We start from the raw sequence: 15,927 nt of genomic DNA on the forward strand, positions 1-15,927 counted from the left end.
CAAATAAAACTGGGCAACTTGAGGAACATGAATAACGGACTGCGTTCCGTGTGGGCCAAGTGCCCTTTAGCTGCTGCGATAAAAGTGACTAATTCTAGTAAAATTAAGATTGGCTGGACCGTCGCACGTATCGAAATGTTAGAATCAAAACCGATCCAATGCTTCAAATGTTGGAGGTTTGGGCACGCTAAAAACAATTGTTCTTTCCCGGAAAACAGGGCGGGAAGTTGCTTTAGGTGCGGGGCACAGGGTCATAAAATTGACACCTGCAGATCGAACCCATTCTGCGTGATTTGCGCTGAATTGGGTAAACAAAGTGACCATCGGCTGGGAAGCACTAAAGCTTGTGTGGAAAGACAGCCGCTGAATAAGAATACAACTAGAAATGCTTAAGTTTATTCAAGTCAACCTAAATAAGAGCAGAGAGGCAAAAGACCTCCTGATTCATCATTCGGCTGAACTTGGGGCCGCGGTGTGTATCGTATCTGAGCCTCCGAGAGCGCCCGATTCCCAGTCTTGGTTTGTTAGCCGGGATAAATTAGCGGTTATATTTGTAAATAATAGGCTTATGAATTTCCCTGCAAAGTTACACTGCAGGGGACGAAACTCCGTGTCGATACAAATAAATAGACTTTACATAATATCAGTGTATATCTCTCCAAACTGCCGCATGGAACAATATAGGGATTTCTTAGATGAGCTGACCGTCATCTGCTCGAACATACCGGCAAATTGTAAGCTATTGGTCTGCGGAGATTTTAACGCACACAATATCGCATGGGGAGCGCACCTAACTGACCTTCGCGGGGACTGGCTGGAGGAATGGACCTCGCAGGCGGACTTGAGATTGGTGAATGTTGGAAATAGACCTACTTTCGCGGGTCATCAAGGTAGTTCAATAATTGACCTAACCTGGTCATCTCCAAACTTAGTGCGTAAAGTAAGAGATTGGTCGGTGCGGGAGGACATCGCTTCGTTGTCCGACCATATGTATATATGTTTTACTATTTCTGACGAGTCATATCGAAGCAACACACCAACAAGACCGCGTAGATGGAATTTCAAAAAGATGGATGTCGAGTTATACGAGGAAGCTATTGAGTGGGCCTGTGCGGTTACGCCCCGAGACCGGGAATATATGATCCAGGCTCCGCCGGACCGCTGGATCCATCGAACCATATTCAGTGCCTGCACGATGGCCGTCCCCAGAACAAGTGGCGGACCTGGGAGACAAACGTATTGGTGGAACGACGATATCTCACGACTACGCAAGGCAGCGATTAACGCCAGGAGAATTTGGTTCCGAGGCCGCAATAGGGACTCTGCGGTGATCTCAGCGGGCAAAAGATCGGCATACGTTTTGGCCAATAAAGAATTCAAGACGGAGATACGTAAGGCCAAATCAAAAGCCTGGTAGGAACTCATCTCTACTTTAGACGAGGACCCATGGGGATTGCCGTACAAAACCCAGTAATGGCTAAGCTACGTAAATCGACACCGAGCATGATGTTGACACTGGAACCGGGCATTTTGAGCGATCTACTCAACAAATTGTTCCCTCCGGGTAGAGATTTGGTACCGGTAGATATGGGAGACTGCGAGGCAGACTATGTCGCGGTCACACCTCAGGAGACCGCTCGTGCGATCGAGGCAAAGAAAAATACCGGAACGGCTCCCGGCCCGGACGGTTTCAAGGCGGTAACTCTGAAAAAGCTCCCCGGAACAATGATAGGTAGATTGACGCAAATCTTTGATATCTATCTAAAAAACGGAATTTTTCCGGCCAGTTGGAAAACCGCAGATCTGGTTTTGATTCCCAAGGGAGACTCTCAACCTGGAGAGGTCCCGAAGACACGACCGGTGTGCCTATTAAATGAAACAGGGAAGATGTTTGAAAGAATCATCGCGGAACGTCTTTGTGATTTCATGGAGAACAATCAGAGGGCCAACCTATCCGATCGCCAATTCGGCTTTAGAAAGAGGCGATCAACCACGGATGCTCTTTTTCTCTTTAAACAAATAATCACGGAGGCTCGCGCAAATGGCAGGGTTGCTTTGGCACTATCCCTGGATATAAAGAACGCTTTCAACTCTATATTACTGCGGGCAATAAGATATGCGCTAAGGGTGAAGGGTTTCCCGAAATACCTTCGACGAATATCGGAGTCCTACCTTTCCGGGAGAAAGATAAGATTTGAAACACCGAACGGTAGACGCACAAGGAAGGTAAACAGAGGGGTTCCTCAGGGATCGGTACTGGGGCCTCTCTTTTGGAACATTGCGTTTGATTATGTGCTGAGAACCCTTTTACCGAAAAATTGCAGTCTAATTTGTTATGCGGATGACACACTGCTGATCGTGGAGGGAGACGACTTCGACATGGTATGCGAACTGATCGACGAGTGTCTGGAACGTTTACTCATCAAAATAGATTTCCTGGGTTTGGAGATATCCTGGGACAAGACGGAGGCGATATTTTTTGGGAGATGCCCACGTAACTCGAGTATATTTTTCGATGGAAATATAATCCCCATTAAGTACAAGATGAAGTATTTGGGGGTTATTGTGGACAGCAGATGGAATTTCTGTTCTCATTTCGAATATGTTGCTTCAAAAGTCTCGAAAATAAGCAGAGCTCTCTGCGGGATCCTTCCGAACCTTCGGGGTCCCGTAGAGAACAAACGTCGACTATATTATGGCGTTATTATGTCCGTGATATTATACGCAGCCCCGATTTGGAGCACGGAGTTGGATTCCTCCGAGACACAGAGGAGACTTTTGCGTCGGGTGATTCGTGTGGCGGCAACGAGAACCATCATGGCTTACCGTACGGTCTCGTACGAGGCGGCCACGCTCTTGGCAAGGGTTCCGCCAATCCAACTATACGCGGCCTACCTGCGAAGGGTCTACATGAACCTGAGGGAACTGAAGGAACAGGGATCCTTCACAGTTAATTCTCCGAGGGAAGAGCGGGCGACCGAGTGGTTGGAACTTCGTCGAGAGTGGTCGACATACATCATGGACCAGCGTCTTCCCGGTAGAAGAACACGAGAGGCAATTTCTCCCAATTTTGACGATTGGCTCGACAGGAGGACTAGATTCCTAACATTTAGAATGACACAGCTCTTGACAGGCCATGGATGCTTTGGGTCGTTCCTTTTTAGGATCGGTAAGGAGGACACCTCGGCGTGTAAATATTGTGCCGATCCGGATGATACATCTGAGCATACGATTGCCGTTTGCCCGTTCTGGGGACTGGAACGAGGCGAGCTCACGGTGGCCTTGGGCCAGGATTTGTCGCTGAAGACGATCGTCGCGCGGATCTGCGACTCGAAAGAGGCATGGCGAGCCTTTTCCGTATTTGCGGAAAGGGTATTGCAGAAGAAAGAAGAGGACGAGAGAAGACGTCAGCTTCCGGAGGACGATGGTTGACGTCTGTTCAGCCGATTGCAAACCTTGTAAATATAAACTTATAAATATGTTTAATCTGCGGCGAGCGTTGGTCTCTCCTGACTGCGGGTGGAATGCTGTTGTTGTTGTTGCCGGGGTTTCTGGCGTTCATCGGGGGGGCGGTTGGGCGGTGGCCGGTTGCGGGCTTCCCTGCTCCTGGGGTCCGGTGCGTCGTCTCTGGCGACGCTCCCGGATCCCTGGGGGGTGGGTTGCCCGGGGGCGGTCGGCGCTTGTCGTCTTCTCGGGGTTGCGAGGGACCCAACTATGGGAGGATAGGTTGTGGCGGATTATTTCTGCCGGGATTGTTTTCGGGGTGTTCGCCGCGGTAGGCCGGGGGGTGCTCCTGGGGTTGGTCGGCCGCGGATTGCCGCTCGCTGCTGTTGGGGCTCCGGCCCCGCTGGATGCAGCGGGTACCGGTAGCCTTTTTGTGGCGGCGGACTGGGGTTGGCCGCCCCTGGGTGGATTTTCTCCGTGGTCTTGCGGTGGAGCTCCCGACTTGGTTGCCTCGCGCCTCCCCTGGGTCCCGTTTCTTCGGGGCGGGGCCTGGGGGGGGGGTGCGCGGCTGAAGATGCGGATCCTTGTCGGCGGGTGGCGCCGGACGGGATCCATATTGTGGTGGTGGGATATATTTTCTCCCTCATTGTTAAATGGGCTCAGTCTTGGGCGGAAGCGCGTAAGACTGGGCCCACCTTGTTCCAAGTAGAACCTCCTATCCGGGTAGGAGGTTCCTGTTCGTATGGTTCGTATACGTCCGGTTTCGTTCGTGTACGACCTTTCTGTTGGGGGGTTGAGGTCTCCCCTTGGGAAGTGACTCTGCAGTCAATGATGAAACCCCTCAATGATATGATCGTCCGCATGGCAGTCTCATTAGGGGTTTTCGGAGACGGTTGAACGTTGACACTGTGTGTTAAACGTTCGACTAGGGGCCAGTTTTGCCTCGGGGGACGGATTACCCTCTTCTTACCTACCGTGGTTCTTTGTCTCTGGTTCACGTATTAATGTCGCCTCGAGCGTGAGGACTGTTGTGGCACGTGAAGATTGCCTCTTCCTACGAGAAACAAAAAAAAAAAGGTTTTGGAGATCCAAGGAGTGCCTCGAGTCTACCAACGAGTCAACTAACTCAAAGCAATATACCTCGAGTCCACCGACGAGTCAGCTAACTCAAAGCAATATACCTCGGTCCACCGACGGGTCAGCTAACTCAAAGCAATATACCTCGGTCCACCGACGAGTCAGCTAACTCAAAGGAATTTACCTCGAGTCCACCGACGGGTCAGCTAACTCAAAGCAACATACCTCGGTCCACCGACGGGTCAGCTAACTCAAAGCAATATACCTCGGTCCACCGACGGGTCAGCTAACTCAAAGCAATATACCTCGGTCCACCGACGAGTCAGCTAACTCAAAGTAATAGAGAAAGACTATGGCGGATCTACCGATAAATCGGCTAATTCGGAAGTAATAGGGTTAAAAATAGTTGAAGGTTATAACTGAGAGACTTCCCTAACCCGTGAATATATAAACGAAGGGGAGCCGATATATATACGTGTGTGTGTACAGGACTTACTACTTGATGAGTTTGATGACACCGTTAGACAATTTGATGACTGCGCGTCGAAATGACCCTTGGTTGAGGGAAGAGACGGAATCAGTTGTGTGTGGTCAGATGTGTTGCACTGACTCTAACGATAAGTGTTGAATCGCGACTCAAAAGCGGAAGAGATCACGATTGTAAAGCTGAGGAAAAAAACACGAGACTAAGCTTGGGAGGCTTGAAGAAACTCGGAAGCTTTGGAGGAGGAGTGCCGCAATGTCAGGGTTTATATAGGAAAATGTAAGGAATGGAAGGGGTGGATTTTATGTGGGGTGTGTCTGGTTTTTATTTTTGGGACTTTTGGTTGGTGGGATTCTTCTAATTTTTATCTAGAGGGTTTTCTATTGGGCGAGACGTTTCTCACCCAAGAGCCAGATCTTAAGTTTTCGCCTATCCTAGAAAGCTAGAGACGGTTATCGATTTTTCCGGTTTTCCATTGGTGAGTCCCCTGGTGAGGCCCCCACTGTCTTATCGGGGTGCAACTCATCGCTTCTCCCAGTGTCGCATGACGCATTTGTTTTCGACTATTCCCGATTTTCCTTTTATTAGGGGTCCTTATTTATCTCGCGACCCTGTTCTTATGTTAGCAGACGATCCATACCTCTCGATCTTAAGTGCAAACAGAAACTTCTACCATGTGTATTTTAGAACACGTGTTAGGCTTTGTTTCTGTTTGTCGGAAACATCGTACGAGCAAACCTCGCTCGATGCAATAAAGATCTTTACCAATTTTATCTGCGACTAAGGCCCTTTTCGCGCGTCATGTCGCCGGGTGGGCCAGACAACTGATAGAATCCGTCTGGGAGGTCGCTTTTATTTCCTCAAGCAAATAGGCAGTTTGATCGTAAAAAAAAGGAATGTGAGGGGATCAAGGCTCACTCGCCGATCGATAACCGTCCGTGCTCAGTTTACTTATCGTAATCTTAAGGCCTCCCTGGTGGAAATAATTTTACAAATTTTCACGCAAAAATTATGCGAAAACTACAATTTCTTATAATATAATTACAACTTTTCACGCTATTTTCACGTAATTTTTACGTCAAAAGTACGCGATTTGGGCCATGTTTGTAATTTTTCATAAATTTACGTAGAAATTTTTATGAATAACTACAACTTTTTGGATATACTACAAAATAAAATATAAAATTTACTTAAATTCTCTCGTTGAACATTATTTTATTGCTGAAAATCTTGATTACGTGCAAGCTTAATTAAATAAATTTATATTGTACTTAGAAAATTTGCTTACCACCGCTGGATTTGAACCTGAAACCCCTGGCTCTTGAGTCAGTCACCTTCCGCACTGTGCTACAACATTGATTGATGAAGACGTTTCGTATTGTCTATATATGTTACACTTATTGTTAGCAGACGTACGGAAGGTGTCAGCTCTTAATAGGGTCGGCTCATTATATATATATATATATATATATATATATATATATATATGTCTTACAAAATTGATGTCGGTCATCTATTCGATATCGAATCGATGACTTATCGACATCGAATTTGACATTGAAAATCAGCCGATTTCAATCAAATTGTTTTGGCATTAAGTTGCTTTTTTCTAAGTTACTTGTGTTCAAAACTCTAAAAATTTTGTCTAAAATTAAGAGACTATCACCATATAGTATGCAGATAGTCATCGATTCGATGTCGATCGATATCGAACCGATGACTATGCATACTCTCATATGGTGACAGGCTGATATTCATAGTCGGTTCTTATATTCAAGTCCGTCTTAAGTTGAATCTTAAAATGTCATGAACCAATCGCATAGCCGTATTAATCCTCTTGCACAATGCCAGGCAACAGGCAATAGGAACAGGAAATAACAAAAAAATCGTTAATTACAACCTAAAAAATTCGAATACTATGATTGGTTGGCAACAGGCAATAGGCACAGAATTTCCAACGTGACGGAAACTCTGTGTCTATTGCCTGTGTCACTGTTTATTCTGTATTTATACATGTATTTATACATGATTTCTGATTTCTATTCCCTGTTCCTATTGCCTGTTGCCTGACATTGTGCAAGGGGCTTTAGCGTCTTAAGACATAACTTAAGACGGTCTTGAAATAAGATCCGACTATGAATACCGGCCATTAGTCTCTTAATTTTAGAAAAAATTTTTAGAGTTTTGAACACAGGTAACTTAAAAAGAAGCAACTCTTGATGCCAAAACAATTTGATTGAAATCAGCTGATTTTTTATGTTAATTTCGATGTCGATGAGTTTCCGGTGAATCGACGTTGAATTGACGTCGATTCGACATCAACCTTCTCACTGGATAAACATACTAAATATGCGACATGTTCGACATTTTTACATCAGGCTATGCTGAAATCTACAACTTTCAATAAGATCTGTTTCTATTCCTGCACTGCTAAACTAGTGCACACTGATGCAGTATAAGTTAGAGTGGGACAAGTATACTTTGTTTATATCTTACATTTAATCATAAAAATATTTTTAGAATATTGTAGAAAGTTGTAAATAGTTGTAATTTTTACAATAATTTGCAACTTCTACAAATTACTAAAATTTTTATAAAAAATTTTGTTAGAACGTTGTAGAAAGTTGTAAATAGTTGTGATTTTTACAATAATCTACAACTTCTACAATTTACTACGTTCTCATAAAAAATATTTGCAGAATGTTGTAGATAGTTATAAATAGTTATGATTTTTACAATAATCTACAACTTCTACGATTTACTACGTCTCATAAAAATGTTCGTAAAAAAGTTGTTACAATTTTCTATTACTTTTTACAACTTACTACAATTTACTACAATTCACCATGAATTTCTACAATTTTCACAAATTTGTAGAAATTTGTGATTTGTTGTAGAAGATTGTAATTTTTCATAGAAATACGTAAATTGTTGTAAAATTATTTCCACCAGGGCTATCCTAGCCGCATAGGAGTTTCCGCGAAAAAGGGAAATCGTTTAGTTCGCAGGACGTAACAAATAAGTTATAGGTATCTTTCAACTTACAATATAATCCTTTATGGAACAGTTTTTATTTGTGAGATCTTCAGCAGTTTTAGCAATCTCTAACGTTGGGAAGGGCAGACTTGGTAGGCCCTTTGGATGGTGGAGCACTTCTGTCCTATTCAATAAAAGCTGGCGTATTTCTTCAACAGTCGTTTGGAGCTTTGTGTACGCCTTTTCGAGTCTACTGATTTTTTCATACTGCAGCTTCATGATTTCTGCAAAGTGACAAAATACATTAAAAATGGTGTTTAATACTTACAAGAATTACATATTTAAAAATAGGAAAATATTATTTACGAATAGGTGTCAATTTATCAATCTGCTCGGCAGGTTTGCTAACAGTCGTTTTGTCAGTTGTTTCATTTATTGTCTCTTGCCCACTTAAATTTATCGGCTCAATCGCTGGCGATTGGCTGACTTCATCAACAAAATCAAGACTTTTGTGGCTAATTGAGTCTACAATTAAAAATAAATCGATGAGTTTACAGAAGAACATTCATTTGTAAAATACAAAACAGTTATTAACAAAACAATATCTCACCATCATTGGAATGTGGTTCATAATCTGAGTCCTTAGCGTAATCCTCGTAAGAACTGTCAGAGGCAAGGTCATGTCCTCGTGGGGAGCTTGTTGCTCGAGGGTCCATCTCCTCAAAATTATCAGTGTGAGTGTTATTTCCTGGAAACAAAGCATAGGATCAAAAGAAATGTATCCAAAATTATCACGACATTTTGTGGTTTTAGTATTGTTGCTAAAGACTGATATATACATGCAACTGGGAAAATGCAATCATTAACTTTTACCATCATTTTTATTTGTTGGAAGGGCACTTGAAATAGAGTTTGAGGGACTTTTACCACGTTCCAACAATAAACTCGAGGTAAATGAATTACTTCTTTCTAATTTTTCATTGGTGTCAGCAATTCCGAGAACAGGTCGTTGAGATTTATCCGCTGTTGCTGTAAAATAATTAATAAAAAATGATTGATGATAACATGAAAGAAAAAAAAGCATCGTCAGACACTCTTATTTTTGTCAATACCTTTTTTTATTCTCTCTTTATTTTCTTTTCTATTTTTATGTGTACTGATATCAGAATGTTTTTTTGCAGACTTTTGAAGTTTTCCTACAACTCCTGCAACGAATTAAATTCATTTTACGTTGTATAATTTGTATTGGTGACAATAAAAGTACTATTGCAAGAAATCATCATAATTTCCATTACCTGTATCACTTCTGACCTTGCCCTGGTTGGATTGTTTCTCTTTAGTGCTGATACTGGATTTAGAAACATTGAGAGATGATCTGCTGCTCCGATTTAATTCTTTCTTGCTACTGTTGGAGCTCGGCTGAGATACTGATTCTTTATTGTTACTGCTGGAGCTCGGCTGGAAAACATTAGGAGATTGTCTGTTGCCCTGATTGGATTTCTTCTTGCTATTATTGGAGCCTGGCTGAGTAACATTAAGAGATAGCCTACTAGATAAGGGCGATAAGGCTAGATAAAGAAAAGAAGAAAAGTAATTACTGAAATCTTCAAACCAATATCTATATCTGAGAGTTTCAAGATACAATTAAAGAAATATTTTTGGACATACCAGTCATTGTCTTTGATGTACCACTAGAAGGAGGTGTTGATGAGACCGTAAAGCTCTTCTGGGACTTAGTAATGTCACTTCTAGTACAGTCAAAATCCAAGCCGTTATCTTTGGTCTGAGCATTAATGCTCTGTGATTCAGTTGAAGTTGAAGGTAAATTATAGTTTTTATCACTTGAATGACTAATTGTAGTAGCCAGACAGGGTACTGAACCTTCATTGGTTTTCCTGAAATTCTCTGCCAGAACAAAAATAATGTAATAATAATAGTAATCCTTTTAGTGCAGTCTCCAAGTAAAAATCAAATAGCAATGGAAAAATCTTTCATTATGTTTTAAAAAACAAAAATCGCGGCGGTGAAAGGACATTTATAATTTGAAATCTTTTAAAGTTTTTCTTAGGATAAAAATTGTAAGTTATAAATAAATGAGGTAAAGATATTTACCTCTTTCTCCAGGTAAAGGCGAGAAAGTGAATGTTGGCAAATCAAGACTATTGCCCTTCTGTGAGACAAGTTGAGACTTCCCCACTTTTGTCGGATTTTTATCGCCTTCATCTTCGGATGACAAATGTTTTCTCTTGCGAAGACCTCGATTTGCCTTATCTTTCTCTGCATCAGATTCTAGATCAGTTTTGTCAACAGCCCGTTCCAGCTTTCCCCTTGCTTCCTCATATGTCACTAGAAGTAAGAATAAAAGGTGTCAGTGTTTATGATTAAAATTAAAGAAGTAAATAGCCGAGGAATAAGACAGGACTTACACAGATAAACGAGAATAGTACATTATCTTGTCATTTTAACACAAGTACAAAAAGAACAATGAGAGAAATTATCTTACCAAACCAAGCACGAATAGTAGCCGGATATGTGTTGAATTTTGCAATGGGCTCCATGCATTTCTTGGCCGCAATGCCTTGTTTATTAGGGGCTAAATAAGTAGGATAAAGACAATTTTTTCCGTCTTCACTCATCCAATTGTGCGCTATTACGCACACATCCAAATACTTCTCGTCACCAAGAGTAACCTCAAGGTCCGCAATTGCATACTTCTTTTCTAAAGAAATATAAACATGAAGGAGGAATTATCATCTTAAGAAGGAGCACTGCACATTCATTTCAGTATGATAACCAACAATATCAAATATTCTTCTCAACATTTTCATGCCAGTTTTATAAATATAAGAAACAACAAGCAAACTTCCAGCAGATGACATTATTAATAAAAAAGTTATAAAAGTATGTGCATCACTTAATTAAAAATAAAATAACACCATATATACCAAAAAGAGCAGAAAAAGTTATACAAAACAAAATCAAGAAAAATGATAGTCGATGCAGTGATGACCTAATATTATTATCTCGTTGAAAAATAATTTAAATATAAGATACCTTGATCTGCGTACCAATAATAATAATCTCAAGCATTTCGATCTCCTTCAAAATATGTAAGGCTGAGAGAAGTTAGAACCATACAACCATATATATAGACAGCACGGATAAAGTAATGAAAAAAATATTAATTCAAGTATTGCAGTTACTCCTGGTCTGTAAAGCCATGATTCTGTCTGTTACATTTTACGAACAAGATTGATCATATGATAAGGTATTATTCTTCTACGTGCGACTTTCACAAAATAAATCATAGGAAGATACGTTTTATTGTTGACACAGCAAACATTAGCGCCACACAACCAGCAGGAGAAGAAAAAAGTGGAGAGAGAGAGAGAGAGAGAGAGAGAGAGAGAGAGAGAGAGAGAGAGAGGAGAGGGAGAGGAGAGAGAGAGAGAGAGAGAGAGAGAGAGAGAGAGAGAGAGAGAGAGAGAGAGAGAGAGAGAGAGAGAGAGAGAGAGAGAGAGAGAGAGAGAGAGAGAGAGAAAAAATTGAATATGCACCAAGAAATAATTGAGATACAATAATAATAATAATAATAATGACAATACTATAATACAATAATACCATAATACAATAATACAAGTTCCAGACAGCACACAAGACTCCAGAACAGTATATGACTTAGGCTAACGTGCGTCCGACACAAAACAACTAGAGCGGTCACGTGACTAATCTATCCCAGACATCCGCAGAAGATATTTATGAAATTTATCCTTAAAACTACTCTTTGATTGAGCATCCCGAATATCCGGCGGAAGGTCGTTCTATAGTTTAGACGCGCAAGATCTGAAAGATCGCCTGAACAACTCTGTTCTACAGGGAGGGAGAGATAGAAGATCCTCAGCAGCTCTCGTACTCCTACATGTTTCGGCAGACCTAAATGTGAGACAATTGTAGAGGAGACTCGGCTGATGTGTACGTATAATGTTAATTAGTTGACATCCCACAAAATAGCTTCTTCTCATATCCACCTTGAGCCAACGCAATCTGTGATAAGAAGGCGTAATATGTTCATCTCTTTTAACATTGTACACAAATCTTACACAGGCATTCAATGCCCTGTGCAATCTTGAGTTTAGTTCCGCAGTTATATCTGTATATGCTGCACAGCAATAGTCCAGTTGCGGAAAAATCAGCGAAACAATCAATCTTACTTTCAATGCCTCTGGCAACAGGTGCTTAGATATCTTGAGTTGATATAGTTTAGATTGCATCTTCTTGACAGTGTTTGTAACATTTTTGTCCCACGTTAGAGTGTTGGATATATTTATTCCCAGATACTTCACATCGCAGGAGAAATCCACCGCAACTCCGCTCACCATGATACTCGGGAGTCTCTCTAGCTGTATAGAATTTATGTATCTTGCCGACCCAAAGATGATGGCCTGCGTCTTATCTGGATTCAGTAGTAGTCCATTTCGTTTCGCCCACTGTACTATCGCCTCAACGTCCTCATTTACCTCCTGGATACCATTTCTTAAGTGCCTCGGCTCACAATGCAAATAAATTTGTAGATCATCCGCATAAAAATTTCGTTTACAGTGTCGCAAAATTTTCTTAATATCCGAAATGTAGAGAACAAACAATAGCGGTCCAAGAACGGAACCCTGAGGTACTCCAACCTTAACACGTGCCAGAGAAGAGACCACATCTCCAAACTGATCGCGGACTGCCTGCGATCTATCAGTCAGGTAGGATTCAATCCAACTGAGCACAGACTCAGAGAAGCCCATGTCCCTGAGTTTACCGATGAGAATCCCACGCTGAACCCTGTCAAATGCCTTAGAGAAGTCGAAGAAGACAGAGACAGTGACCATCCTGGAGTCCGCCGCCTGCCTCACCTCATCCAACATTCTTATGATGCATGTTTGAGTCGACGAGTTCTTTCTATATGCGAATTGACACTCATCCAGCAAATCGTTATCTACTAAGTACTGTACTATTTGATCCGATACAATTCTTTCAAGGGCTTTAGAGATAGTTGATAAAATGGATATCGGCCTGTAATGCTGCGCTAAAGTCGGATGCTTTACCTTTGCTATAGGAGTGATTGTTGCAGTCTTCCAAGCCCCCGGAAATATACCATGCATCAAAGAAAAATTAAACACATGCTCTACCACCGGCATAATGTTCGGCAGACACATTTCAATAAGCTTTAGCGATATTCCATCTATGCCAATTGCATTGGATTTGATTTTTGCGAGGGATCTTGCAATAATATCTGGCGCCGCATATGTGAAATATAGTTTGCTGTCATCAAACATCTCCCCTATCTGACCAGCTACACTCTCCGTCTGCAGCACCTGCACTGTATCATTTGCAAAATACTTGTTTAGCTCGTCCACAGAGCAAGCTAGACACCTATTAGCTTCCTTCGCTTTGATCAGACCGAGATGTCTCAACTTACTCCATACCGCCGCAGGATTATCCTCCCTTCCAAAAGTAGTTAGGTAATAAGTCTTCTTAGCCTCTCGGACTTCATTTTGCACATAGTTTCTCATTGTCTTGAAGCCTTCATAACTTGCACGGTCTCTTCTCCTACGCCAGACTTTTCTGAGTCTGTCTCTTTCACGCATCTTATCTTTAATTTCCTTAGTCAACCATGGTGCCGGCAAATTCTTGAAGAGTATCTTCTGCAGAGGAGCATGTTTATTAAAGTAGCCTATTAGTTTACTATTGAAGATGTCTACCTTGTCATCCATGCATTTTGAGGTTATTAAATCCGACCAGTCACACTCACTAACCTCTTCAAGAAAGCTCTGCTTATTAAAGTTTTTAAAATTTCTACATGTAATTAACCTGGGTGAACGACGTTTGATACTGATTCTGTAAACAATATAAACAAGGTCATGTGCCGATAAAAAAGAAACTGCGGTTTTTCCAAAATTTTTAAGCTTGCTGTTGTCGTCTACGATGCACAGATCCAAGAAGGTGCTAGAGTCTTTTAAATGATGAGTACTACCGTACGGTACCAGATACATATTTGAGGTTGCAACAAAGCTATTCAGCTGTGCACTATCATATGTATTAACCATCATGTCAGCATTAAAATCACCAAATATAATAGAATGTCGATATTTTGTCTGTAGATCTTGAAAAAGATGCTCAAATTCCTGAAGGTAGCCGCAGTTAGGCGGCCTATAGACTACTGCAAGTAGGAGTCTGGAGTTACAGCCGAAGTTTATTTCTGCAATAAGAAATTCCGGTTTCCGATGATGTTCGTCAGTCGTTGACTGTTCGACAACGACAGCTAGTAGTGTGTTAAGCAGGAAAAAAGCCACACCTCCTCCCCGCCGTCCAGTCCTGTCACATATATAGAGAGTGTAACCCGGAAGAGCAACCATGCTGTCAGGGATTTCGGGTCTAAGCCAAGTCTCCGACATGCAAATAATGTGATATCCAGAATCAGCGAAATAAGAACGGAATTCATCAAGATGTGCAATGATGGACTGACAATTAACATGACAGGCGCGTAGATCCTCAAATCCTGTCTCCAGGTTATCCATAGTTGATATTTGTAAGTCTGTCCTTGATTTTGCTATTTAGTATTGGACACTTTTTTGCATCCATGGCCGAATGTGCCACATTGCCTGTTGGTGCCCTCGTGTTACGAGAGCAATTTCCACATGTAGGTGGTTTATGTTTGTTGTCACAGTCTCTCGTCTCATGTGTTCCAGAACAATGTCCACAGGCAGGCGTCGACTTGCAGTCTTTGGCAATGTGTCCAAACATTAGACATTTGTAACATTGTATTACTCTGATGTGATCTGCGAAATTGCATGCAGAGTAGCGCAAATAGATACGGCTGCTGCTTAGTAGTCGCCTACGCACTTCAGGCGCAACTTCTAGAACGCAACTTGTGTATCGCTTGTCAGCTTTAGGTTGATACATGTACACTACCCTGATATCCGCGTTTGTATCTCCATTAAGATTTTGCGCAATGAGCTCATCTCTGATCTCCTCGCACGACATCTCCACAGGTACTCCATAGACAATCAATCGCGGATTAAATTTGACGTTCTCCACAACCTTGAGCCCCATCCTCGCTAGTTCCGGTTGCGCTTTTATTTTCTTTATGTCCGGGCAGATTGCCTCAATTTTTATTCCATTTTTTCCTATGTTTGTGACTTTTTCAATTTTAAGAGCACAGTCAGAGGGCTTTAGTGCCTTACACATTGCTTCTCTAGTAGCATTCGAGGAATTATACTTGTCCATATTTTTATCGTCAGGCACTATCATGAAGGCCGTTGCCGTGGGCACCTTAAGAGTAGGGCCACGTGAGACTCGTACTTCTGGAACGCCTGTCGCAGTAACGGCTGCATATGTTCCTCTCGCTCCCGCATATACTGCGTCTGCCTTATCCGCATTAATTGTGTTAGGAAATTTATTGAAATTTTCCATGACCTCGCGAACTGCTGACTTAACATTATCAATCATGTGCTCTTCAGATTTTACTTCTAAAATATAGGCAAGGGTGGTCGCCACTTCCAAGAACGCTTCCTTGCAAAAACGAAATGCTGTCTCTATCTGGGACCTCTTATCCGCAGTTTCTTTCAAAGTTAATAAAAATTTATTTACTATATCATTATGCCTATTAACTGATGCCTTTAATGTGTTAATTCTATTTATATCCACGTGACCATCCCCAGCCATATTCCCATCGAACGCACCCGCTGAGTTTGGCAGCATTGTTTGTTGTCTAGTCGTCGCACGCTTGCTTGTTTTGCTCCTTTCTCCGTCATCCGCTCCTTCCGCGACAGAGGCATTACTCCCTCGCACCATCGCAACGCACGCGCACGAAAGCACCCGAGTAGGGAACGGTCTCGCCAATTGACAGTTCCAGAAAGTTCCACCGATTATTGGTCAAGGAAATTCCAAAAAGCTCAGCA

At 42.0% G+C, this 15,927-nt stretch overlaps 1 protein-coding gene across 1 annotated transcript; it reads right to left on the minus strand.

Moving 5' to 3' along the window:
* Positions 1–5,022: 5,022 nt before the first annotated feature.
* Positions 5,023–10,761, minus strand: LOC139783803 (uncharacterized). The gene is made up of 10 exons (XM_071722961.1): positions 10,485–10,761; positions 10,094–10,327; positions 9,650–9,886; positions 9,277–9,549; positions 9,094–9,186; positions 8,855–9,010; positions 8,592–8,729; positions 8,348–8,506; positions 8,051–8,265; positions 5,023–5,187 (listed from the first exon to the last, which is right to left on the minus strand). The coding sequence occupies exons 1-10, from the start codon at positions 10,615–10,617 to the stop codon at positions 5,158–5,160; spliced, it is 1,668 nt and encodes a 555-aa protein (XP_071579062.1). The 5' UTR covers positions 10,618–10,761; the 3' UTR covers positions 5,023–5,157.
* Between the last annotated feature and the right edge of the window lie 5,166 nt (positions 10,762–15,927).

Source organism: Temnothorax nylanderi, unplaced genomic scaffold (genome assembly GCF_030848795.1).
Source record: "Temnothorax nylanderi isolate EJ_2023f unplaced genomic scaffold, tnyl_v1.0 TNYL_tig0543_pilon, whole genome shotgun sequence".
Taxonomy (NCBI): Eukaryota; Metazoa; Arthropoda; class Insecta; order Hymenoptera; family Formicidae; genus Temnothorax; species Temnothorax nylanderi.